Source organism: Belonocnema kinseyi, chromosome 3 (assembly GCF_010883055.1).
Source record: "Belonocnema kinseyi isolate 2016_QV_RU_SX_M_011 chromosome 3, B_treatae_v1, whole genome shotgun sequence".
NCBI classification, from domain to species: Eukaryota; Metazoa; Arthropoda; class Insecta; order Hymenoptera; family Cynipidae; genus Belonocnema; species Belonocnema kinseyi.
This window is the reverse complement of record NC_046659.1, coordinates 119,896,524-119,922,426: the sequence shown is the minus strand read 5'-3', so window position 1 is coordinate 119,922,426 and position 25,903 is coordinate 119,896,524. Positions and strand designations below refer to the sequence as shown.

Genomic DNA, 25,903 nt, shown 5'->3' with positions numbered 1-25,903 from the left:
CCCCACTATTACCGTTTCCAATCCTGTAGAAATGGCTGGACGGTAAGAGATTTGAGTCGAGTAAAGAGGTCATCACCAAAACCTACGCCTATTTAAGGGCCTCGAGAGAACCTATTATTTAGCAGAAATAACAAAGTGGGAAAGAGGCTGGACTAAATGTATCGAGCTAAAAGGAAATTATGTTGAAAAATGAAAAGCTTATTTGCCGAAAAGAATATCATTTATTTAAAAAGCCACAGAATTATCAAACAGCCCTCCTACTTAAATTTTTAACTAATTTGCAACTAAAAAAATACGAGTTATTAACCAAATAGGTAAATTGCAAACTAGAAAAGGAAATTTGCAACCAAAAATTAAAGGATTTAACTTTCAATTTAAAAAATTAATTTTCAGCTGAAGAGACAAATGTTTATTTGAAAACATTTTTTTTTCTTAACAAATTAATACAATTCAAGTTAAGTAGTTGAATTTTTAACTAAAGGAGATGAATTTTGAACCAAAAATACAATGTTAGACATTTTAAAAAAGAGAAATTAAATTCACTAAGTTAAAACTTTCCTTCAAAACCATTAAGACAACAAAATAATATTGATAGTAATATAACGAACATTTTTACATTCTCATCAGAGAAGATATTAGATTTGTGTAAAAATTGCCCCCCCCCCCCCAGTTTTTGCCAAACGTCCGCGTTTTGAGACCCCCTGAATCCGAAAGACAAGTTTTTACGAATGTGTATGTCTTTCAGTTCTGTGAACACGATAACTTTTGAAAAAATTAATCTATTAGATTGACCTTTGGTACACTTGTTTAATGTTCTAAACTAAAGGTCAAGTTCGTTAGCCAGCCATTTTGGATGAAAATTCAAAAAGTGGGCACATTTTGAATATTTTTGAGACCACATTTTCAAAAATTTTCTGTACCGTTGTTCATAGTATTCAAAAATTCAAACAATTTATTTTAATGACTGTTACGTCGTAACTTTCGAAAATTATTTTTCTCATTCTTTCTCTGCCGATTTCGAAGATAGAGAATTTCTGAACTCTCGAGAACTTTATATTCTTTTTGAAGCTGATTCTTTGTCCATCGCACGTTCAGCAATATAAGGAGGTAAATTCTAAAATTTCTCTCTCTTTACTCTTTGTTACGTTCATATTTTTGCCAGATTGCATTTATCACTTAAGCCTCTTTACCGAGCCGCCTAAACTGTCTAATTTTCGAGCCTACCGTAAACTGTATCGCCGCATGGCCTTTCCAATATTTTCCAAATTTGGCTTGTAGATGTTGTAGCTTTTCAAATTTCTACGTCACAAATTGGGTGTGTCCAAGGCTCATACCTCCACTTTCCTCAGCCAATAGACCATAAGCACCCCCACTGACCTTGCATCCCTTCTTCAAAAATTGTACTTCGACTAGATCACTCTGTAAAATTGCAAGCAGATACAATTCAGCTTCCGCAAGATACATTTTGATTCCGCCGTGTGCAGATGAAATTTTTCAGGTGTAAATAACGAGTCCTACCTATCTTATCCGCATTAAGAGTGATAATTCTTATTCTTGTTCCCCATTTTTCTGTTTAGAAATCAATATTGTTTCAAGTTACTGAAGGGTGCTTGTTTTCACTGAACTATTATCACAGAACAATTTCATAATTACGTTTTTAATTTTTTTTTGCATGTTTTGCCTCGACCACTAAACATTTTGGTCCTTCGAAGCCGGATTACTTATCGCGTGTGATACAGATTCTCGTGTGTGATAAGTTTGTGTGCTTATAGTGCAACTGCAAAACGTTGAACAACAATTTTGCAGCACTTATCAGGTCGATAAGCGCAAATCAGGATTCAGTGCAATACAGTGAACACTGAAGAGGCTTAGTGAACAGTAGCTTGTGTTTTCTCTTTGAACAGCAGCGAAGGAGAGCTAGCCAAGCAGTGATTATATGCATTACGATTTACTGCAAAAATCGTCGATACATTCTGACGCAAGTGATTCTGGATAAAGGAATTCTCGATTATCCGAATTTGAGATCCTAGATGAAAGCACCATTCCAATTTCTACCAGGCGATTCACGGCAAGGGCCGTGCAGTAAGGAAGGCCAGCAGTAAGCAGCGTCCAGATCTAGTTCAATCCAGATCCAAATATAGCGTCAAAATCAGCCGTAAAAAACAGATCATCAGAAAGGATATCATCGTAGCAGAGACAACAAAGTGGCCAGATCATCATCGGTAAGAGAGTTTTTGGTACCACCAATATTCCTATCCGTATCTGTTCCTTCATTCTAATTATTAGTGTCCGTGAGTGCAATTTCAATTACGTACAGCTTAAATATCAATTCAGTCACGATGGCTGACTCCGAAATGAAAGAACTGAATATTAAACGCGGAACTATTAAACGGATGTTAACAAACACTGAAACAATGTTAACACAGATAACAAGTGAAACAGATTTAGCCTCCCTAGACCTCGAAGAGCGGTTAGAAAAACATGAAGATACTTGGTCAGAATTTGAGTCCATTCAAACGCGGCTAGATCTTCTAATAACAGATACGACAGAAATAGCTAAACAGACCGATGAGCGCACTTAATTCGAAAATAGATTTTTTACCATTTTCGGAAAAATTAAAAAATTACTAACGATAAATCCAGACTTACGATTTAACACGGTTTCGAGCTTAGGCGTGAACAGTTTAGAAGCAGGGTCGTCCGCGGCTATTCGAAATGTTGAGACAGCTCACAGATATAAGATACCGTTTCTCAATTTACCTAAATTCGGCGGGAAATGCGAGATGTGGTTAGGTTTCGCAGATACGTTTAAAGCACTAGTTGACAGCAATAGTAATATTCAAGATGTTGAAAAATTAGTACATAATTTGGAAAATTTGCAACAAGAATAATATAGCTAAATTGAAAACGAAAGATTCCTGTAAATAAATCAGCAGGAAATATTTGTCGCAATCAAAACTAGGTGATTTCGAAACTCACAGATACGAATCACGAACAAGAGCATTATGTAATAATGAACAATGTCGCCAGAGGACTACTAGATTTTGCATTGATTGCAACATGTATTTCTGCTTACATTGTTTCTCAAAATTACATTCTGAAACAGCAGGATCAAAATGATTTCAACGGATTGAAATGTGAAATGAAAAAAATTCTCCATAAAAAAAATATATAAAATCCCTTAAAAAAAAAGATACTGTCGATATTCGTTGACCTCCACATTGGTGATAGTTGGGCAACGTAAACATTGTTTGCGGCAGACGGACGATAGATATTCGTGAATCATTTTACTCTTACACGATGCTTAGAACTATGAAAATTTTGTATTGAAAAACTATGCCATTTTGAAAATACTAAAACGAAAAATCGATCTTTGAACCATGGATTCTCAAAGTTTAGACATTTATTCCACCCGTTAGTTAAATTCCACGTTAATTACAGACTCGAAAAGCTTTGGAAAATGGTTCACAAAAAAAAAAATAGGCACAAAAAATCACCTTTTTTTTTGTTTAAACTGCATTTTGGGATAATAAGGAAATTTTTTGATTAATTTCATTGGCACCGTCGGAAAGAGGAGATCTAAGCAATAAAAATATATGTGTCTCAATTTTTTCTAGTGTCGAATAGTCTTAGTTATTGGCCGTTGAAAAGCAGTGTACCGGTAGTGGCGTTTTGGCCGTTTAAGGGTTAACTCGTGATTTGTCAGAAAAGTCCGAAACTGAACACATGTCCCTTGATTTTTTCGACACAATTAAAACTTTGGGACTCTATTGGAATTCAGGCGAGGATAAAATTATCTATAAAATAGCAGAAAATACAGAAAAACCAAAGTCTCAAATAACTAAGCGTACGTTACTTGCAGAAATTGCACGGTTATTTGATCCATTAGGCTTATTAGGTGCCATTATTGTATATGCGAAAATGATGATCCAAACTCTCTGGAAACTGCAACTTACGTGGGATGAGTCCATCCCACAAGAATCTGAGTCAGTGTGGCTTAAATTTAAAGGTCAATTACATTTATTAAATACTCTTAAATTCTATCGATGCACCGTCGCGTTTGACTCAACCGAAATTCAATTGCATGGGTTCGCCGACGCAAGTGAAAAGGGCTACGGAGCTTGCATTTACTTGCGCACCACAGACAAATGTGGCAACCACCACGGGGCTCTCGTAGGCTCCAAGTCCTGGGTCGCGCTAGTGCAAACGGTGACATTTCCTAGATTGGAATTATGCGCCGCTCTCTTACTGTCTGAATTCTATGCCGCTGATGTACAATCTCTACAGCATTTGAAATTTAGTAGGACTGTATTTTGGTCAGATTCCACAATCAGTCTTCACTGGATTCAAACGTCTCCACACATATTAAAAACATTTGTATCAAACCGCGTAGCTCAGATTCAGGAACTTACTCAGCCTTACAAGTGGAAGCACGTACCCACTCACGATAATCTTGCTGACTTCTCTTCTCGAGGTCAATTACCGAAAGACTTTCTAATTAACAATATTTGGCAACACGGACCTCATTGGCTAAGTCAAGATAACGGTTTCTGGTCTGAAATGTCGATTGCGCCAATCGACATTCCCGAAAAACGCAACGTTCGTCTTCTACAGGTTTCAATGAAATTAACGTTAAAAAAATCAGATTTCTTTCCGGATTTTAACTCATTTGGCCACTTAATTCACGTGATCGCTTACGGTCACAGGTTTCGGTACAATGCCAATCCAAAGAATTTAATGAAATCGACCGGTCCCCTTTCAGACCATGAAGTCAGAACTGCGCGAGACTGTGTAATAAAAATTGCACAGGCAACTGCATTTGCCACGGAAATTGATTGCTTATCACGCAATCAAGATATCGACAGGAAAAGCAAAATTTTAAATCTTAATCCTTTTCTCGACAACGGAATTCTTAAAGCAGGGGGCAGACTTACCCATTCAAACCTATTATATGATGAAAAACATCCAATTTTGCTGCCCCATAACCATTCCATTACACGAATGATTATCATTGATGCGCATCTGGAATTGAAACCTGCGGGAACCCAATCTACTTTATACTTAGTTCGAGGAAAATATTGGCCGATGGATGGTCGCAACACCGCGCGTAGAATTATTTACAATTGCGTCCAGTGTTTTAAAACCAAACTTCGCGGTGCTGGATATAAAATGGGAAACCTGCCCGCGAATCGTTTAGAATATTCGCGACCTTTCTTGAATTTCGGAGTGGATTTCTGTGGCCCTCTGTACATTAAAGAAAGACGGTACCGAAATATAAAAAGGGTCAAGTAATATGTTGCAGTATTTGTATGTCTTGCTACCAAAGCTATTCACCTTGAGCTTGTCAGCGATCTGAGCACAAGCTCCCTTATTGGTTGTCTGAAACGATTTATTTCGCGTCGCGGTATCGTTAATACTATCATGTCTGATAATGGTAAAAATTTTGTTGGTGCTAATCGTGAGTTAAAGGAAATTTACGATATTGCGTTATCAGGCTCTCAAAGTCAAGCAGTCAAAACTTATTTACAGAAAATGGGAATAAAGTGGAATTTTATTCCTCCGTTATTACCGCACTTCGGGGGTCTATGGGAGGCAGCAATGAAGTCCTTCAAATATCACCTTGTGCGTACCGTCGGTAACTCAGTTTTAACGTATGAACAGCTAAAAACGTACGTTGTTGAATTCAAGGCAATCCTCAACTCCCGGCCGATTAGTCCCATGTCCTCTGATCCAAATGACCTCCGTCCCTTAACACCTGGTCATTTTCTGATTGGTGGACCATTAACGAGGTCCCCACAGGAGGATCTTCGAGAAGTCAAACCAGCCAGATTGTCCCTCTGGCAACACGCTCAACAGATGAGGCAACATTTCTGATCCCGCTGGCACGAGGAATACTTAAACGAACTCAAATTTCGCCAGAAACCGAATGCAACTTTGTCCAACATCAAGGTGGGATCTTTAGTAATCTTCAAGAAGAGGAGTGTGAGAAAACTCTGTCCACTTTTACTTGAAGTAGCTGAACCTAACAGAGTTTAAAACCGATCAAATGTTTATTGTATGCATGCCTTACTTCTATGTTACACATAACCAATTTCTCTTGTTAAACTATATTAGTCCAAATGGGCGGGCATGTTACGTCGTAACTTTCGAAAATTATTTGTCTCGTTCTTTGTCTGCCGATTTTTAAGATAGAGAATTTCTGAACTCTCGAGAACTTGATATTCTTTTTGAAGCTGATTCTTAGTCCATCGCACGTTCAGCAATATAAGGAGGTAAATTCTAAAATTTCTCTCGCTTTACTCTTTGTTACTTTCATATTTTTGCCAGATTGCATTTATAACTTAAGCCTGTTTACCGAGCCGCCTAAACTGTCTAATTGCCGACTCTACCGTAAACTGTACCGCCGCATCGCCTTTATAATATTTTCTAAATTTGGCTTGTAGATGTTATAACTTTGCCAATTTCTACGTCACGAATTGGGTGTGTCCAAGTCTCCTACCTCCACTTTCCTCAGCCAATAGACCATAAGCACCCCCACTGACCTAGCATCCCTTCTTCAAAAATTGTACTTCGACTAGATCACGCTGTAAGATTGCAAGCAGATTCAATTCAACTTCTGCAAGACACATTTTGATTCCGCCGTGTACAGATGACATTTTTTGGGTGTAAATAACCAGTCCTATCTACTCTTGTCTGCATTAAGAGTGATAATTCTTATTCTTGTTCACACGAAAATGAAAATTTTAGGCCCAATAACGCACGATATGAAAACAAGTCGAAAAAAGAAAAATTTTGATTTTTGAATGCCCTACAAGGTTATCCTAACAATTTTTGGCATTTTTATAAAAAATCAAAATTTTATACTTTGACAGCATGCAAAATGACGAAAAATCCAAAAATTACATTTTGCTGCCAAACTAAGCAAAATGCTGTAAAAGATGAAGAGACAAAAATTGTGCATTTGAAAAATATCTGCAAATTTGTTTTCAACCAATTTTTTATAGGGTGTATAGTTTTGGCTCTAATCATGAAAAATGTGATTAACAGTAAAAAACAAAAAAATCTGCCCGCTTCGTGGGCACATTCTGATCCGAACTTTTGACATTTAATTTCTTTTTCGTTTCGTGTGTTTGGTTTCAGAAAATTTAATTAATAATTTGTTATTTTTTCATGATAATACATTCTCATCAGAGAAGGTATTAGATTTGTGTAAATTTTGACACCCTTTCTAGTTTTTTTCAAAAATTCACGTTTTGAGACTCCTTGAATCTGAAAAACAGGTTCTAAAAAAATTCTAAAAGTGAGCGTATGGTGAAAGTTTTTGAGACCACATATTTTCATGATTCAAAAATTCTCTGTACACTTGTTCATAGAATTCGAAAAGTAAAATGTTAATATTTGAAAGCCCTACAAGATTATCATAACAAATTTTTGAATCTTTTCGAAAAATTGATCATTCAAATTTTGATCAAACAAAAAGTAATAGAAAATTGTAATTTCTTGTCAAACTATGCGAAGTAGGAAAAAAATTATAAGACAAACATAATGCACCCAAAAAATAAATAAATAGATAACATATTTTTTACCGAAGGTAGAGAACAACAATTTTTATTAATGTTTTTTTATATGATTAGTAGCTTCTATTTTAATCGTGAATAACAACATTAAATATAAGAAAATTACATCTTCAGTAAAATTACACAAGATATAAGAGAAAGGTTGTTCAGCCCAAAAAATCTAAAAAAAATTTTTAAATAATTTCTTGATAAACCGCCTTGTTTTCGTTTTAATCGTAAAAAATAACCATATAAATAATAAAATTGACTGTTTTTCGAAACGGCACAAGATGAATTAAAATATTCATACGACAGGCCATTTTTTAAACTTTTAGCATACCAAAATTTACCAGTTTTTTTTTAGTCTCCAAAAAGGCTTTTTTCTTATTTATATTTTAAAATTCAAAACATGAAAAATAAACAAACATTATGATTCAAAGTATTTAAAGCGTACTTTCTAAATCACGGAATTTGATACGCAACCATTCTTTTAAAAATTAAAAACGTAGAAGCTGAGTAGTTTTATCATAATATCTTATAAAATAAATATATTTTAAAAAATACTGAAATGTACAATTTTCAACTAGTTTAAAAAAAATTTAATGTAACATTTCCAAAACAAACTTATTTTAACTTACCACTTCAAAAATGAGTTTGAAATTAATTAGGGAGAAATTAAGAAAACTTTAAAAGAATTTAATCAAATTTCTCCAAACGCAGGGAGCCGCGCGCCTCTTTTTAAAATCTTCGAAAATCTACATTCAAAAATCTTTTGAAGTATTTTATAATTATTTTATAATTATTTTAATTTTTTTCGGGGGACCTAAACAATTTTTTTTCGTTTTCGTGAAATCGTACTAAATTCTTCAGAAAAGAAAAAAAAAACTGAACAAGTTCTGATTAGTTTTACATCATTTAAAAGATTCTGAATTAGTATTAAACTTATCGAATTCGTTCTCGAACGATGTAATATGGCAAAATTGCAAAAAAAAATTTTAAAATGTTATACACTCGTTTTAAGAATTTCAGGAAACAATTAAAAATGTTTTGTAATATTTTCCAAAATTTCTCTTAGAGTTCATTACAAAACAATCATTAAAATTTTTTCAATGGATATCATAAGAACATTTGTTTCATTCGGAGAAATAAAAAAATTGTCTCAAAGTCGCTTCGATGCTTTAAACTTTGTTTCGAAACTCTTGCCTATAAACGTGCGCAACGAAGATGCACGGGAGAGTGCTGAGTAATCGAGCCGAGTCGGTCCCGTGCAGGTGAGGGGAACGGCCTGAGGAACTCTATCCGCTCACCTTCGCTCCGTTTATAGTTGAAATATGCATTTAAGGCAATGTGACGAGAGGGTCACGTGACCAAACCTGGTCTTCAATTTTTCTTTCCCAACTTACGTCCAAACGAAATGAGGTATTGCTCTGAAAGTTTGGGAAATGAAAGAAGAGGTAATAAAATGCATGCCTCTGCTTCGTTCTAATGTATATTTTGAGAAAAAATTTGTTTTGAAGAAAATTCCAGTGGGAGTATTCTTTCCCAACTTAGGTCCACACTGAATGAAATATCGTGTTAAAAATTTTGCACGATAAATAGAAGGCATGCAAGAATGTGTCTCTGGTCCTAAATAATTAGAAAAGTGAAAAAACTATTTTTTTAATGACTATTTTGGAGAAATACCGACAGTGTTGTCGTGAAACCCTGCAAGCATGGACATAGGAAACAAGGGACTAGGCATATAATTGCGGGGGTGATGCAATGAGGGGGGAGGTCCGCCACCCTTTGATGTCCCGCGAAAAACATGGCAGCGCCCACATGTTTATATTTTCATGCACAAGTTTGTCGGCAAAAATGCTCGTGCGCATAATCAAATGGCACATCGTAGGTGGCGGCTATCCCCACTCATGGAATTCACCCCCTCCCGCAAATTCAACCCCGCTCGCCCAAGTTAGGATGCCATGCCTAGTCCCGTGTTTCCTATGTCCATGTCTGCGAGCAATTGGCAATGTGGTTAATGAGCTAGTTATGAGGTTTATATTTATTAAAGTGGGGCAAAACAACAAAAATCGCTCACGAGAATTATGCACATACGTATCAGCGTGGTATCAGCTGTGTCAAAGCAGCACTAGCGCAGCTAGTAGAGAACTTTGAACTTCTAGGGTCTGTTGGTAAAAGAGATTGCATGATTACCGTCAGAGAAAGTTTTAAATCAAACTTCTGCTGTAAACCTGAATGTGTCCGTCGATAATCATTATTTGCATACATAATCTTTTTTCTACCTTTAACTCTTTGCGAGGCCACAAACGATCCTTTAATACTTAGTAACATTTCCCGAAAAAAATATTGATCTTATGGCTGACTTGATCAGCTGTTATACTCATCACATATCTTTAACCAAAATTTTTCATCATACGTTTTTTTTTTAGAAAAAACATTATTTTCTACAACTTTTATTCCAAACGTATTTGCGTATCCTTAGGGGTTATGAAAATAAAATGTTCTAAATTTTTTGGTCATTTTTACAAGACCGCGGCGTCTAATTTTTACCAGAAAAGGCTAATTTAAATCACCCTTTACATGTTTGAATATTAGTAAATGAAGAAATTCGTCCTTTTTGAAAGTTTTAAGTAAATGAGTTCAATATTATTTAATATAATCAGTAATTATGTTTTTCCTACAGCATGCATACGGGCTGGGCAGATAAAGATTGAAAATAATGATGAAATATGGCGTGAATCAGCCCCATATGCAATATGTGTGCGCACGGATGACAGCCCAGTGACTTGGTTTGAATTGAAAGGTACTGTCGTAGATGGTTACGAGGTCTGTTAAAAAATACGCGGATTGAAGTCATAAAAAAATTACTTAATTTGGAAGTTACACGTCTGGGTCTTTTTCAAAATACTCTCCTCCTCAACGCAAAAGCTTATCCCAACGGTGTTTCCACTTGTTGAAACAGTCCTGGTACGAGTTCTGAGTGCTGAGTGAGCTGGAGCGTTGTCGTGATGGAAAAACCAGTTGTCACTTCTCCACAGTTCTGGCCTTTCGCGTCGGACGGCGTCCCTGAGACGTTTCAGTACTTCAATGTAAGTAATCTGGTTGACTGTGGAGCCTTGAGGGAGGTACTCGTGGTGAACAACACCCTTAGCACAAAAAAAAACTGTCAGCAGAACCTTGACATTCGACCGAACTTGGCGAGCTTTTTTTGGGTCTTGGGGACGTTTGACGCACCCATTGGGATGATTGGACCTTCGTTTCAATGGCATAACCATTAACCCATGATTCATCTCCGGTTATAATTCATGACAAAAAGTTCTCATCTTCATCTGAACGATCAAGGGGTTCCTGACAAACCCGGACGCGATTGACTTTTTGGTCGTCGGTCATCAGGCGTGAGACAAATTTCGCAGTGACGCGGTGCATCTTCAATTTTTTGGTCAAAATCTCGTAACAAGATCCAACCGATATCCCGCACTCTTCGGCAAGGTCCCTAATAGTCAGACGTCGATTTTCGCGCACGAGAGTGTTGATTTTGTCAACGTATGGGTCGTCAGTTGACGTTGAAGGACCCGTATTTTTTGAACAGACCTCGTACTTGAGAAATAAAACAGAAGCTAAGATAAATACACTTTATAGAATCTTTTATTTACTATTTTTTTTCTATGCAACGCTTGACTCCTTTAATTCCCCGAACCGCTGAAAATTGTATCTGAATTGGCCAGTGTGGAGCCATATGAAATAGGTTTCTCTCGAAATTTTTGGTTGGCATGCAACTTATTGCACCTTAATATTTGTAAATTAATGACTTTTTTCAAACTTCCAACAAATTAATCACTATGCGTTTCTTTCTGGAATCAGGTGAAATGAAGAAAACCGACTGTATAGAATTTGATGTACTGGTACGCGCAGGTGACCCGATAGGACAATGTTATTTAAATAGATTTTACGGGTATGACCCAAAGAAAGTGAGAGATGATCGTAAAAAAGGTAATTCATAAATTAAAATACGTTTTAAAATCTATTTATATTATAGAATTATACGTTTACACATTTTTTATAGTTGAGTTTTATTTTGGGGCTCTATCAAACTTTAGAAATCCCAGGATCAATTATGTGAAACATAATAAATTTCATATTTTTTCTTACAGCAAAAAAATTAAAGAAAAGTGGAAGACACATTTGAGTTTAGTAAACCAACGTCAAGAATCAATTTTCACTTAACTTTATATAATTTACATCGCTAATATTTATATAATTGAAATTATTTATATATTTAAAAATATTAATTATATGGTAATATTAGGAATTTACAAATATCAGTTATTTATAAATAGTTAACAATTTATTCATTAATTGATTTGCTTACTTCTTCATTATTTTATTGTAATAAAATTATTATAATTAATATTATTATGATTAATTAATAATCACCTTGTTTATCAGAGACATTTTCTAACCAAATAAATCATGTGAAATATGTATAGTTTTTTTATTTTTTACACTGTAATCAACAAAAAGGCGAGTAAGTGAAAAGTCTTTTTACCAAGCCCTAATTGAGTGGGGAAACATGAGTCTTTTATAATTAATAAAATAATTATTAAATATAACTGTATCTTATAAGTAAATTCGATTACAGCAGTTGAAATTGTCCTAGTTCTTTTGACCATTTTCATTAGTTATTTGTTCAACATAATTTAATTTTGAAATCTGAATTAATAATTTATTTAAACATCGCAAATACAAACAAATATTGGTAGTCTTTATTAATACATGTATAACAATTAAATAAGCTATTAAAGTTAACCTCTATCAGCAAATTTTTATTCCTAAAGGGTGAATTTACTGATAGTCTGCGTTAAAAAAAACTCAATAAATTAAGCAAATTAGGTAGCAAAAATATAAACAATGATGGACTTTTAAGTAGCTTCCATTTCCAGCAATGAACAGCTTTTTCTTCTCAAAAATCGACCACAAGAGACGTCTACAAAATTCCAAAACTTTCAGTTTACAAAATACAACTTAACATCAATTATTTTAAGAAATATCAAATTTAAATAAAAAAATATATTTCTTTAACAAGGATTTTCTGCTTTAAAAGTCTAAATGTGGGCTTAACTATTTTTCTGGTCACGATGATTTTTTTCTGAAATTAAATCTTTTTTGTCCTTAATCAACTCTTTCTCTACACTTTTAAAGATTTTTGGAATTCTAAAACACTTCTTCAAGACTAGTACAATACAAGCGGAAGGTAAAATTGCAAACACGGTATTGGAATGACGAAATTGCAATTCTCAGAATTCACACGGTTTCAGGAATTTCAACAATCCATGGAATTCGTTAAATTCACGAAATTTATGAAATTTATCGAATTAACGGAATTCATGAAAATGAATGAATTGACAAAATAGATGGAATTCGCGAAATTCATGGAATTCATGGTATTTAAGGAATTCACGGAATTCGTAAAATTCGCAAATTCACGAAAATCGCAGAATTCATACAATTTAAGAAACCCACGAAATGTATGGAATTCAAGAATTCACAGAATTGAGGGAATTCAAGAAATATATAGAATTCAAGCAATTAATAGATTTCAAGTGATTCGCAAAATTTACGGAAAACATGGAATTCACTAGATTTATTTATTTATCCGAATTCTGTGAATTCTATGAATTCTGGGAATTCCATATAATATTTAGGATCCATAAATGTTATTAGTTTCATGAATTCCATGAATTCCGTAAATTCTAGGAATTCTTTTAATCTCCTGATTCCTAATATTCTGTTCATACCGTTAATTCGTCCAATTCCGTTAATTCCATGAATTCCGCTTATTCCATTAAATCTGTGAATTGTGGTCATTATATAAATTGCCTAGATTTCCGGAATTTAATTAATTCCTTGAATTTCATATACGCACGTCTTATGCAATATACGAATTTTGGCTCCGTCAGAAACCTTCTTTTTTTTGCCAGGAATAATTGTTCTGAGAACTTATTAACATTTTTTTTTTACTTTTGCGCTTTAACAGGTTTCGAGATATCCAGCCGCATGTATGATACAGACATGCATTGTCAACAGTGTAAGAGATTTTGATTAAAAATTCAAAACAATGTTTGAAAGAATCAACAAAAAAATTCATTTGTATGTTAGAAATTAATTTTATTGGTCGAAGGTTGTACTGCATTGTCAAAAATCAGCTTTTTTGTTTTGAAAATTGAACTACTCCATTATTGGTTGAAAGTTTAACGTTTTTAGATAAAAATTGAACACCTTGTTTCTAAATATACGTACTTTGTTCTAAAATCGTATTTTTGGTAGAAAATTACCCCTTCGATTAAAAATTCAACTACTTGGTTGCAAATTAACCTTTGTTTCAAGGCTATTCCTATTCAATATTTGTATTTTTCAATCAACAATCGAAAGTTTAGAAGTCACACTATTCTAAACTATAATTTTGTATGGGTGCAATGTATGTAATTTCCAATATGGAAATAGAGTTGAAAGTTTTTAATTCCGGAACATAAAGTAAAATTAGCACTGCAACAATATGCTAAGCTTCTACAATTATGTATATTTTTGTTAAAGTGAATTAATCTATTCAAATGTCACGTTACTCAAGGACGATTTTATTCAAGGTGATTTTATGAAAGTTTTCTTGTAAGAATAATAATTAAGCCAAGTGATTAATTTGTAATTCAATTTTATGACTCAAAACAAAATATTAGGAGGATTATCTCTTTCTTTTGCAATTTCTTTATTCGTCCACTTGAATTAGATAAAAAAATTCCAACTGCTGCAACTCGAAGCTTTTTGCAGTTTTTTTTGTCTTAAAAATGTTCAACTAGGTGTTTACTAAAGCCTATCAATTTTCCAAGAAATGAAGGTGGAGCCAATGTAATTATTGCAAGAAAAAAGTGAAAATTGCAAACATTTGTTCAGAAGTTCGCGTAGACTTTTCGCTTCAGGTAAAAAATAGCGTAAATATTCATGAAACAAATTCCTGGAATGATTTCAAAAATGTAACCTTAATTATTGGGAACATCTTTGTTTCTTTGTAGTACGTATTCTACGAGACCTTTTTAGAAATTTAAATTTTGTGAATAATGAAAACAATTCCAAATGGTCAGTCGAAGACTCGGGTGCACCAGGTTGCTCCCCAGGTATCTTATCACGTATTCTACCAGACCATTTTCAAAATTGATATTGTGTCAACAGCCAAAATTACAAAAAATTGTGTGTCGACGACCCGGGTGCACCAGGTCGAGCACCAGGTAAAACAATACTTATTCTACGAGAACTTTCGAAAAATTTAAATTTTGTGAATAATGAGAACAATTCCAAATGGTCAGTCGACTCTGGCGTACCAGGTCGCGCCCCAGGTATCTTATCACGTATTTTACGAGAACCTTTTCAAAATTGATATTGTGTCAACAGCCAAAATCACTAAAAACTGTTTGTCGACGACCCAGGTGCACCAGGTCGAGCACCAGGTAGAACAATACTTATTCTACGAGAACTTTCAAAAAATTTAAATTTTGTGAATAATGAGAACAATTCCAAATGGTCAGTCGACTCTGGTGTACCAGGTCGCGCCCCAGGTAGCTTAGCACATATGCTACGAGAACTGTTTCAAAATTTAGATTGTTTCAGAAGCTAAAATTACTAAAAATTGTGAGTCGACGATCCGGGTGTACCCAATCGAGCACCAGGTAGTATAATATGTATTCTGCGAGAACTTTTTAAAAATTTAAATTTTGTGAATTATGAGAACAATTCCAAACGGTGAGTCGGCAACCCGGGTGAACCAGGTCTCAACTCAGGTAGTTTAGCACGTATTCTAAGACACATTTTTCAAAATCTAGATTATTCCAATAGCCAAAATTACTGAAAATTAGACTAAACATTAAAATTTTTTCTCATTATTCACAAACTTCGAATTTGTCAAATGTTTTCGTAGAATAGTATGAAACTACCTTGTGCTCAACCTGGTGCAACCAGGTCATGTACTCACAATTTTTAGTAATTTTGGCTGTTTAAAGAATCTAAATTTTGAAAAAGTTCTCGTAGAATACGTGCTAAGATACCTGGGGTGCGATCTGGTGCATCCAGGTCTTCAACTGACAATCTAGAACTGTTTTCATTATTCAAAAAGTATAAATTTTGAACGTATTCTCTTCGAATACGTATTAAACTACATTGTGCTCGATCTAGTGCACCCGGATCGACGACTCACAATTTTTAGTTACTTTGGCTGTTAAAAAAACCTAAATTTTAAAAAAGTTGTTGTAGAATATGTGCTAAAATATCTGGGATGCAACCTGGTACATCCGGGACGTCGACTCACCATTTGGAATTGTTTTCATCATTCGCAAAATTTAAATTTGTAAAAAGTTCTCGTAGAATAGCATTAAACTACCTTGTTCTCGACCTTGTGCACCCGGATAGTTGACTCACAATTTTCAGTTATTTTAGCTACTGAAACAATCTAAATTTTGAAAAAGTTCTCGTAGAATACGTGCTAAGATAGCTGGGGTGCGACCTGATGCATCCGGGTCGTCGACTCACCATTTGGAGTTGTTTTCATCATTCACAAAATTTAAATTTATAAAAAGTTCTCGTAGAATAGTATTAAACTACCTTATGCTCGACCTGGTGCTCCCGGATCGTTGATTCACTATTTTGAGTAATTTTGGCTGTTGGAACAATCTAAATGTTGAAAAAGTTCTCGCAAAATACGTGCTAAACTACCTGGTATGCGACCTTGTGCAGCCGGGTAATAAACTTACCATTTAGAAACGTATCGGCTTTCGGCAAACCTAAGATTTTCATTTTTAATGCAAGCTCATTTTCTCTGACAATTACACGTTCTTAATAATATTCATTTGTGGTTAGCGTGTCCTAAGCATGGTAAACGGACAGGATCAAGGCTTGCGCCATGCTGCCATTCAGCCGTGCCCCTTGCTTTAGCCAGATATTTCCAAGTGTCTTGCCATGCTTGAGCCATGCAAACTTTTTTCACGCGTGTAGTTAAGTCTAATCGTTTTTGCAAACTTTTATAAAGAAGCGCGTTTTTCTATAGCAAATTGAAAATATTAACATCCTAGCGAAATTTAAAAGTGGAAAACATAACTCTGTTGAAAAGTAGGGCAAGAGGACCATGAATGTGCACAATTAATTTAAAGTTCATTGTTACATAGTCATTTTAGGATTGTAAAAATTCTAATTTTTCTTAATATTTCTGTTAGCACTTAAGCTGATGCTTATTAAAAAATATTTTTTTGATATATTGTTATTATCTCTTGTACAAAATACACTTTTTTACTCTATTGATATTTTCTCATACGATGATTCATTAATTATATGAAGACATATAAAAAATTGCAGGACAGAAAAAAAACAGAACTCTATTTTTTCGCTATTTCCTTAAAGTTGTATGACTTATCAACTATGTGACTATCATACGAATATTATATATTTCTTGAAATTATTGCTATATAATAACAAAGAACGGAATAGTTAAAACATATATTGGCTTGTTATAATGTCATTAAAGTTTCAAAGTATTACCAATAACCTAATTTTATTTTGATTTTTTACATAAGTTTTAATTTATTTGTCCTTTTTTTATTTTGAAAACAAAATAATTTTTTGTTTCAAAAATGGACTAACTTTTCTCACTTCTGAATATCGATCAGATGATTACATATCTGAGTCAGGGGTAAGCTTGGCATGCGATAGTTTCCCTGAAATTTTTCGAGCAAGATCTTTAGAACCATCTCCTCCTTTGATAGCATTTCATATATTTATCAGGTAATTTTAATTAGAACTAAGATCACTGTGGCAACTACAGGAGACTTAGGACTATCGACAGCATCGAAGCTTATAACTGGAATTTCTTCATGTGAAGCACAGCTCTTTTTTATTGAATTAGAAAAATCGTTAGGACCAGAAGTTCCTCCATGACGTTATATAACCAAAGCTTTGAATGGTAGATCATTACCATGAAGCTGACAGGCACTTCAATGTAGCGGTTTATTTCATTCTTATTCTAGCTATCGAATTATACCTGCATGTTTACCATTGTTCGTAGGACAGCCATCACGACCTACACAACCTATATTGGAGGTAACAATTTCTTTTTCGGACAAAAACTAAAGGATATCATGTGTAATCGTTTGTGCACTTGAAGAAGATGAGAACATGTGTCCTAAATAAGCACTTCCTCGTTCTTGAATGGGAGAAATATGTGCTTCTCGTTTTGTTGTTTGCTGTGTTTTTCTTCTACTTGTTCCATCCGTTACTTTTGTTTCATCTTATCTTCTATCGACATAAAAGGTCCTTCCTTATTTCTGAAGACAAAGGCAGCTGCCCTTTCTCAAGTCGATGACGAGTTTCTGTTCTTTCCTAATAGAGTTTAATCTTATCACAAACTAAACCTTTTACTGCCGGAATGTACATTCTCACGTCGTGCAAAATTGCTGAAGCCATTGAAGCAGCACACCTGTTACCGATGCTGTATCTGTCACAGACATTTGAAAATGTTGGACGGTTTAAGCTTGTCTGATCTGTAAAGTTATTCCCGTAAGAGACTAATCTATCCTTAACATCTTCTTCGGCGGGCTGGTAATCGTCTTTTAAATTGTCCTCCATAATAAAGCACAGTAAAATCTTTCACCTTCAATTTGCACCTTCTGACGCTTTCATTGGATGATTTTTTCACTTTGATCTTAAAGAACATCAGTCATTTAAGGCTTCGATTGTACTTCATAATGATCTGATTGTTTCAAATCAATTTTCAGAAGAGACGTAAATGAATTTCTTTTTCGCCTGCAAGATCGCTGATAAAGTTGTTACATGGCTGACGGTTAATCTCAGGAACGGCTAGTCTGGAACAAAAAAAAACAAACGGTTTCTTAAAAAGGAAGGTTCCTTACGTAGAAATTTACAACATTTAAAAGAAAATTTAAAAAAAATGGCCAACGTTAGAAAAAAAACTCTATTAATAAGCGTTTTTTTGGACAGTTTTCCATATAAAATAAATCTAAACTTTTTTTGTCAAATTGTGGTAAATTCCTATAGAATGCACCTAAAAAATAAAACGCGGCAAGGTTTTCGTGAGTTTCCTCTTTCTGTTCTTGGACCTCTTTTTTTGCCAAACGACCCTTTTTCGATGCCGCGTTACTGGCTTTTTCTGCCACAGCAATTCTTTCGTAATCTTTTTTTACACATATTCATATGCGGTGCGGCCGATGGTGCATCCCATAACTTCCATCATCTTCAACAGAGACATGCGGCCTTCGTTGAAGATAGCCAATGATATTTGGACTGTTATTTCCGTTACTTCTTTACCAATAAACGTATGTTTCGGCACGATTGCTCAAAGTGTTTTCTTGAAACACTCATTATTGTTTAGAGTATTTTTTCCTAAACAACGTTTCAATAAGTCCTCATTGGTCAATTTTTCGAAAACTGGCTTGATGTATTCTCGAACTTCTTCGCTGAGAGCCGGCTTGTGTTTGAACGGTTCATTTCTTACAAAAGATATCATGTGACTAGCAGTTGCATCAGCTCGCAGTGTGCGCACTACACATTATTTTCGGCTATTTAACACAGATACAACTGGAATGTCTTTAAAATATTTTAGGACCGAGTTTTTAAAAATCGAAGGTAGGAAAAAAACAATAAAAAAAAAATCTTAAAAAAAAAATTCTAATTAGGATTAGTATCATAAGTATTATCACACTTACAATCCGCTATATCAAAAAGCTTTAATTTATTTCACGAAACGCATTTAATTTTCTCTTGTATCAGGATTTATCTTTATTTCTTCCATGCGGATTTTTCAATTTCTTTAACTCATCTTGATCTGTTTTAACGATCTTTGTGATTCTTGCTTCTGTAGGAATTGGGATGGAAGTTTTATTCTATATATCCTACAGTCTTCTCACAACTAAACGCGAACTATTAAAAAAAGTTGGGTATCTTTTAGATTCTGTTTCAGTTGGAATTTTCTCACATTCGAAAAAATAGTATCTTATTACATCAAAGTGTGTAAGTAATTTCCGGTTCCTTAAATCACTGTATTTTTGAATGCTTAAGTAATCGCTTAACAAATCCAGATTTGAAACTCAAACCACCAACAAATTGAATACGATGTACACTGAATTTAATGCGGAAAAGAAATGCTGGTTGAAATTTGAGTTTTCCACCTCACTTATAACATACTTGCGATTAGACAATTAAAACTGAACTGAATTCTTGCTCGAAAAAAGTACTTAGGAAAAACAAAATGTAAACAAAAGCCCGGTGAGCCGTGGTGCACAGGTAAAATGTGAACATAACCTTGGTGCATTAAAAAATTGTAGTGAACCATGCTTGTTTTTGATTCTGACGATTAGCAAACGGACTATTATTTTATTTTATTTTATTTAGAATATATTTTAAGGAATATATAATACTCGTATGATGCTAACATACTTGATATGTCACATAACTTTAAGAAAGTAGCGAAAAAATTGGATTCTGTTTTTTTTTTAATCCTCTATACGTTATTCTGCCCAGATAAAACTTATTTGAATTACTTCTTCACTGTAAAAGTGTAAATCTGGATACACTCGAAAACATTTTTACCTCATTTAGATACCGGAAATTAATTTCGTTGTGAAATGAGGAGCAATATAATACTTTTAGATATTTCCACGTAATCCAAAATCAATAAAAATGATTTTTATATCGACATTCTTCGTATATTATTGGTGCAAAATATTAAAAATACATTCTTTTCAACGTCTATCAGATATTCCATGATTAAATATTCTAAAAAATGCCGTAAATCTAAGAAAACAGCGCAAAAGTTAACTTTTTTTATTTCTTGAAACTGCCAAGTCAATTAGGGAGGGTGAAAAATATTTTAATGGAATTATCGCTATACATGTACAAATCGACATGCTTTGAACTATTCTTATTGATCATTTAAATTTTTAAAAAAATTTGCTATTGATATTTAAATAAGTGCTTATTTTTTTGTGATTTTCAGGTATATTTTGATGTGTAGCAAAAAGGAATTTTTATAATGAAACTTTAGGGAAGTGTTTCTGACTTTCAAAAGAAAGTTCTTATTGCTTTTAGAACTTCGCGGAAACAACTTTATTCTTTCCGAAACGCCCTATTGTCCACATTTCATCAACTTTACTGGAATTGCGGTGATAATGAAATTTAACAAATATAATTGTTAAAGGAAATAGTTATTGATATTTCCTCCTAAAATTATGCCAAGTGGGCGCTGTTTATTCTGAAATTTTTAACTTTCTATCCATTTTTTACTCAATGAGATAATAATTCATTCAAATTTACAAATATAATTGTTTATACAATTTAATAATGTTAAAAACTATCTTGAATTAAAATGGAGCTAATAAGTGGCGGCTTTCTCTACAATTTTCAGTTTCGCTTTAAATTTGTAAATAGCAAAAACAATTGAATATAAATATCATTTGAACAAAACGACACTCAGTATACATACTTCAAGGAAAATTCACATTTAAAATATTATTTGTATACAAAATAAATTTTTTTTTTAATATCTGTTTTATTTCGTAACTTGGACATGATTTCGACTCGCAAAATAAGCTTATAACATAAAGGTGGTGGTTGGGCGTAAAATAGAAATAATAAAGAATACAAACTATAAAATAGCGTCGGAAAAGACTGTAACATTGATTGGCAAAAGGCATGCAAACGGTAAATGTGAAGGTCAAGTTTCAGGCGACGAATGGAGACTGGGTGCTAGGGGTGAATGATCTCAGGGTGAAAAAATTACGAGAAACTATGCACGGAAGAAAAGTAGATATTTTATGTGTGTCTGAAACAAAAAAAAAGTATGCGAAAGTAGAGACATAGTCAACGGAGTATTAAAAGGCGAATTTAAAATATGATCAGGGGTAGATAGTGAATCACATGGCAAGCAAGGAGTAGGTCCGATTTTGAATGAAAGAGCGAAGCAGCATTTGGAGGTCATAATTTCGTATCTCACAGACTGCTGTGAGCTAAGATAAAATTGTAAATCAAAAGATTATTTATCATAGGTTGCTACGCTCCAGTAAAAGGTGATTCCAGAGAAGTAGAAGACGCCTTCTGGAATACTTTATATCACACCACATATATTTGAAATCAAGTTGGAAGAATAATTCTGCTAGCAGATATAAATGGATGGTTAGTCATCCGAAACCAGGATACAGAAAGAGTACTAGGTAATTATTAGGATCAAAGAACAAATTATAACGGAGATAAATTAGTTGGCTTATGCTTATAAGGGGTCTGTTTATTACAAACACTTGGTTGAGGCACTAAATGATCCACATGTACTCCTGATCCAAAGAAAATAGCCACAGCATAATTGACTTTGTTGTTGCGGATGAAGGACTAAAAGAGATAGTAAAAGATGCAATGGTCATTAGAGATTCTGAATTCAATACTGATAGTTACATTTTAAAATCCAAAATTAACTTCGCTCGGCGATAGAAAGAAAAAAGGCAAAACAAAACAAACGCAAATAAATATTGAGAACCTGCAGAAACCGGATGTGCGAATTGTTCCGGAATATCATTGTTAGATGTAAGAAACTAATTTTTTCTTTAATGAAGGGAAATAATAGTACAGAATTTGTCAACATGAGAAATAGTAGTGGAGAAATGCTATATAATGCAGACGGGATACAAGACGCTTTTAGAGACTACGGGACTTGGGGACAATTCGTAGATGAAGATATAGAACGCCACAACTGTAATGTAGAACACGATTCATTAGAAAACTGAATTCAGAAAGTCTGTGTCACTGAAGTTAGGGATATAATTAAGAACTTGAAAAGCGGTAAGTCTGTCTGGGTAGACAGTATGAACGTTAAAATCCTTAAACAAGGCGGTGATTACATACTAAATAGACTGTGCTAAGTGATAAATTTATATTTATATTTGTTTCAGGCAATTAGAAAAAATCAATTGTCGTACCAATTGTGATGAATTTTTTATACTAAGTTCGTAAGATGTAAAACTTCCCGGGATCTCAAAGAAGCCAGAACATAGACGGCTAAACCCACGCGTACGTGACTAGTAAACCTCCCTCAAGTCAATTCCGCCTATTAGATGCTAAGCTACTTCAATCAGATAGATCGTAAGAAACGGAGTTGCTTAGTAGTAAGAGGAACCTGGTCCAGTCTAGTTCGATGTAAAAATCAGGACTAACTGTTGGCGACGACGAATAGGAACCCCCACAATCCGCCGAACGACGAAACCATCGATGTTATGAACTGCTTGATAGTTAATAAACATCGAGAAGACAGCACCATAAAGCAGCCGTTCGCCCAGAACCCATATGTAAAATGGCTGGAAAATAACAAGAGAGTGCAACAGGTTCGCCTCACTATGAGAGGCAACGCCAATCAGACACCATCACGGCCGCAGGCCATGTTCAACTCAGCGAGGGGGCTTCGAAAATCACTAATCAAGCGCAAGCTGCAAGGAGTAGGGAAGCGACTACTCATCGGCCGAGACTCGAGGCGACCATTTTAAATCTAGCGTTCGCGCAACTGATAACAATCCCAGTATTTCGTAGTACGAAACCAATCGGCAAGACGGACTATACCATGGAGGCGCAAATTGGCAGAGGGCATTCATTGGACCTAGTCGGTTGATACAAGCGAATCAACGAAGGTTTCTCAGAAAATTCAGAAGGTCTGGGAGAAAAAAGCTTCCTTTTGGGCGAAGGAAGGAAGAGCGTCAGAGTTGGCTTAAGGACTGTGGACAACGGGTGGACTCGAGAGATTAAGGACGACGATCTACGAAAGAAAAAGCCTAACATGGAGGCTTAAGTGCTTTCTCCGTCTCGACATCCGATTCGCGCATGTAGATTCGGTATTGTGTTGGGAGTTTCTCATCGTGAGAGCATAGCGCGGGTGTCTGGCGCCTGTTAATAAATTAAAGCAGCTTCAAGTGTTGTTCGTGGGTCCAAAGTGTATGACTCACGAACTTTGTTTATTCCGGCGTGACGTGCTGAAAGGCAAGGTAAGTGGCAACCCGTCTTGTAGCTCGGTTTCCCACCTGAGCTACTCCCGGCCATTAGTGAAGCACACCGAAAAGGGGGAGGGTCGGTAAGGTCGGTTTTTGGTCTAATTTATTTTTGGACCAAAAAATCTGAAAAAATCATGGTAGTATCTTATAAGTATCCCGAGTCGATTGCACGCTAAACGGACTACCCTCCACCCCCCAGCCACCCCCACCTTCACCTTCCTACAAATATAGGAAACACCACTACCCACCAACTGTATTTTCGAGAGATTTGACACTCTTAAACACGAATTCTGAGGTTAGCTCGGGTTCACTATGGTTTTGGGGGTCGCCGAATACAAATCTGGCGTCCTTTGACTTTTATCGCGTCAAGTTCAAGGTCATTGGAAGGTCAAATCAAGAGAAAACGGTAAAAAAATCCAAAAAAATACGTTATAGGTTTTCGGAGTCGCTAATTACGAATCTGGCATCCGTTGAACTCTATCGCTTCAGGTTCAAGGTCATTTGAAGGCCATTTGAAGGTCAAATCGAGAAAGAACGGTAATAAAATTAAAAAAAAATATGTTATGGTTTTTTGGGGTCGCTGATTATGAACCTGGTGTCCGCTGACCTTTATCGCGTCAGGTTCAAGGTCATTTGAAAGTCAAATCGATAAAAAACGCTAAAAAATAAAAAAATATGTTATAGGTTTTCGCGGTCGTTGATTACGAATCTGCCACCCATTGAACAATGTCGCATCAGGATCAAGGTCATTTGAAGTTCAAATCGAGAAAAAACGGTGGAAAAAAAATACGTTATAGTTTTTTTGGATCGCTGATTCTGAATTTGATATCCGTTGACCTCTATCCCGTCTGGTTCACGGTCATTTGAGGAACGCATTAAACAAAAATATCTGAAAAAATTCTGAAGAATCTTATATAGATTTTTGGGACGTCTGAATTCTGATTCAGAGTATGTATAAACAAGATATCTGTTGAAGTTTTCTTGTGTCTGCCCCCAGGGCACCTCCACGCGGTGACGGCGGGCAACGGATCACTGGCAAAGTCCCTGGGTGAAGGCATGATGCCGTCATAGCAGGCTCAAGAAGTCGTACTATACAGAGATTAGGAACCTCAGTATCGGCAACTGGTCAGGGTGAGCAAGCGGGCCCGCAGTCGTCGTCATCAAGCGACCGCAGCTCTTCATTGGTGGGAACTTGGCCAATGTTGAGTCAAATACTACAAGTCAGAATGTAAATGTTGATCAGCAAATAACTTTGCCTTTTAGTCGATGCAGTAAAGCAAAGAACCGTTGCCTTATTTGCCGTTTATCAGGTCAACTTGTAGTCGTACCATCTGAAGCAAAATTGCGTCTATTCATCAATCGAGGTATAATAATTCAGGGACAATGTCGATGTTGCAAAAGACATCTGAAAGGAAAGTTCTTCAAACAAAATGAGGAATCTCGTGTTCCAACAGCTTCAGATACGACCACAGTGACGAGTACAGAGGTGTGCGGTTTGTTGAACGATCTTCGTCATTTCGCAAGTAAAAGATCACTGAATTTTGATGCTCCTGGTGCTTTAAGTGATACTGACTACATCAGGCTTACTGGCATAACTTCATTCAACTTCGAAAATCTCCATGACTATATAAGTGGATGTATTAAAGATACAGCTAATAGAAGCTCACGAACTTGTCTAGAAATACTGTTAATGAAACTGAGAACTGGTCTTTCACACTCTATACTTGCAACACTTTTCCTGATTACACGAAGATCAGTAGGTAGAGCTATTACATCTGCAAGAAAAGCTCTAATGGACAAGTTCGTACCCTTTCATCTAGGCTTACACCACATCAGCAGAGAAGATTTAATAAATCTTCATACAAGAGTATTAGCTCAAGCTTTATTTACGGATGGCAAAGATGTTGCAATTTTAGTTGCTGATGGTACATACATTTACATAGAAAAAAGAAGTAACTACGTGCTTCAACGTCGCAGTTACTCTGTCCATAAGGGCAGGCCTCTAGTCAAGCCTATGATGGTAGTAAGTACCACGGGATATATTTTAGAAATATATGGGCCTTATTTTGCTGATGGGAAAAATAATGATGCCAGTATTTTAAACAGCCTAATGCGACAAGAAACATCTTCGTTTCTAGAATGGACAGAGGCTGGTGATGTGATGGTTGTTGACAGAGGATTCCGGGATTCGATAGCTACTTTAGAGGAATATAGATTTATACCCGCCATGCCTCGGTTTTTAGAAAGTGGATCTCAGCATGACACTGCGAGCGCAAA

At 35.1% G+C, this 25,903-nt stretch overlaps 2 protein-coding genes across 2 annotated transcripts; both read left to right on the top strand.

Moving 5' to 3' along the window:
• Positions 1-3,726: 3,726 nt before the first annotated feature.
• LOC117170003 lies at positions 3,727-5,292 on the top strand. Its single transcript, XM_033356518.1, has one exon. It carries the CDS (start codon positions 3,727-3,729, stop codon positions 5,290-5,292), a length of 1,566 nt encoding a protein of 521 aa, XP_033212409.1.
• A 129-nt stretch (positions 5,293-5,421) lies between these two features.
• On the top strand, positions 5,422-5,874 carry LOC117170002. The gene has a single exon (XM_033356517.1). It carries the CDS (start codon positions 5,422-5,424, stop codon positions 5,872-5,874), a length of 453 nt encoding a protein of 150 aa, XP_033212408.1.
• Positions 5,875-25,903: the final 20,029 nt, after the last annotated feature.

Excerpts from the sequence above, each read along its gene's own strand:
- LOC117170003 (XM_033356518.1), top strand. The coding sequence starts at position 3,727 with ATGTCCCTTGATTTTTTCGACACAATTAAAACTTTGGGACTCTATTGG.
- LOC117170002 (XM_033356517.1), top strand. The coding sequence starts at position 5,422 with ATGTCTGATAATGGTAAAAATTTTGTTGGTGCTAATCGTGAGTTAAAG.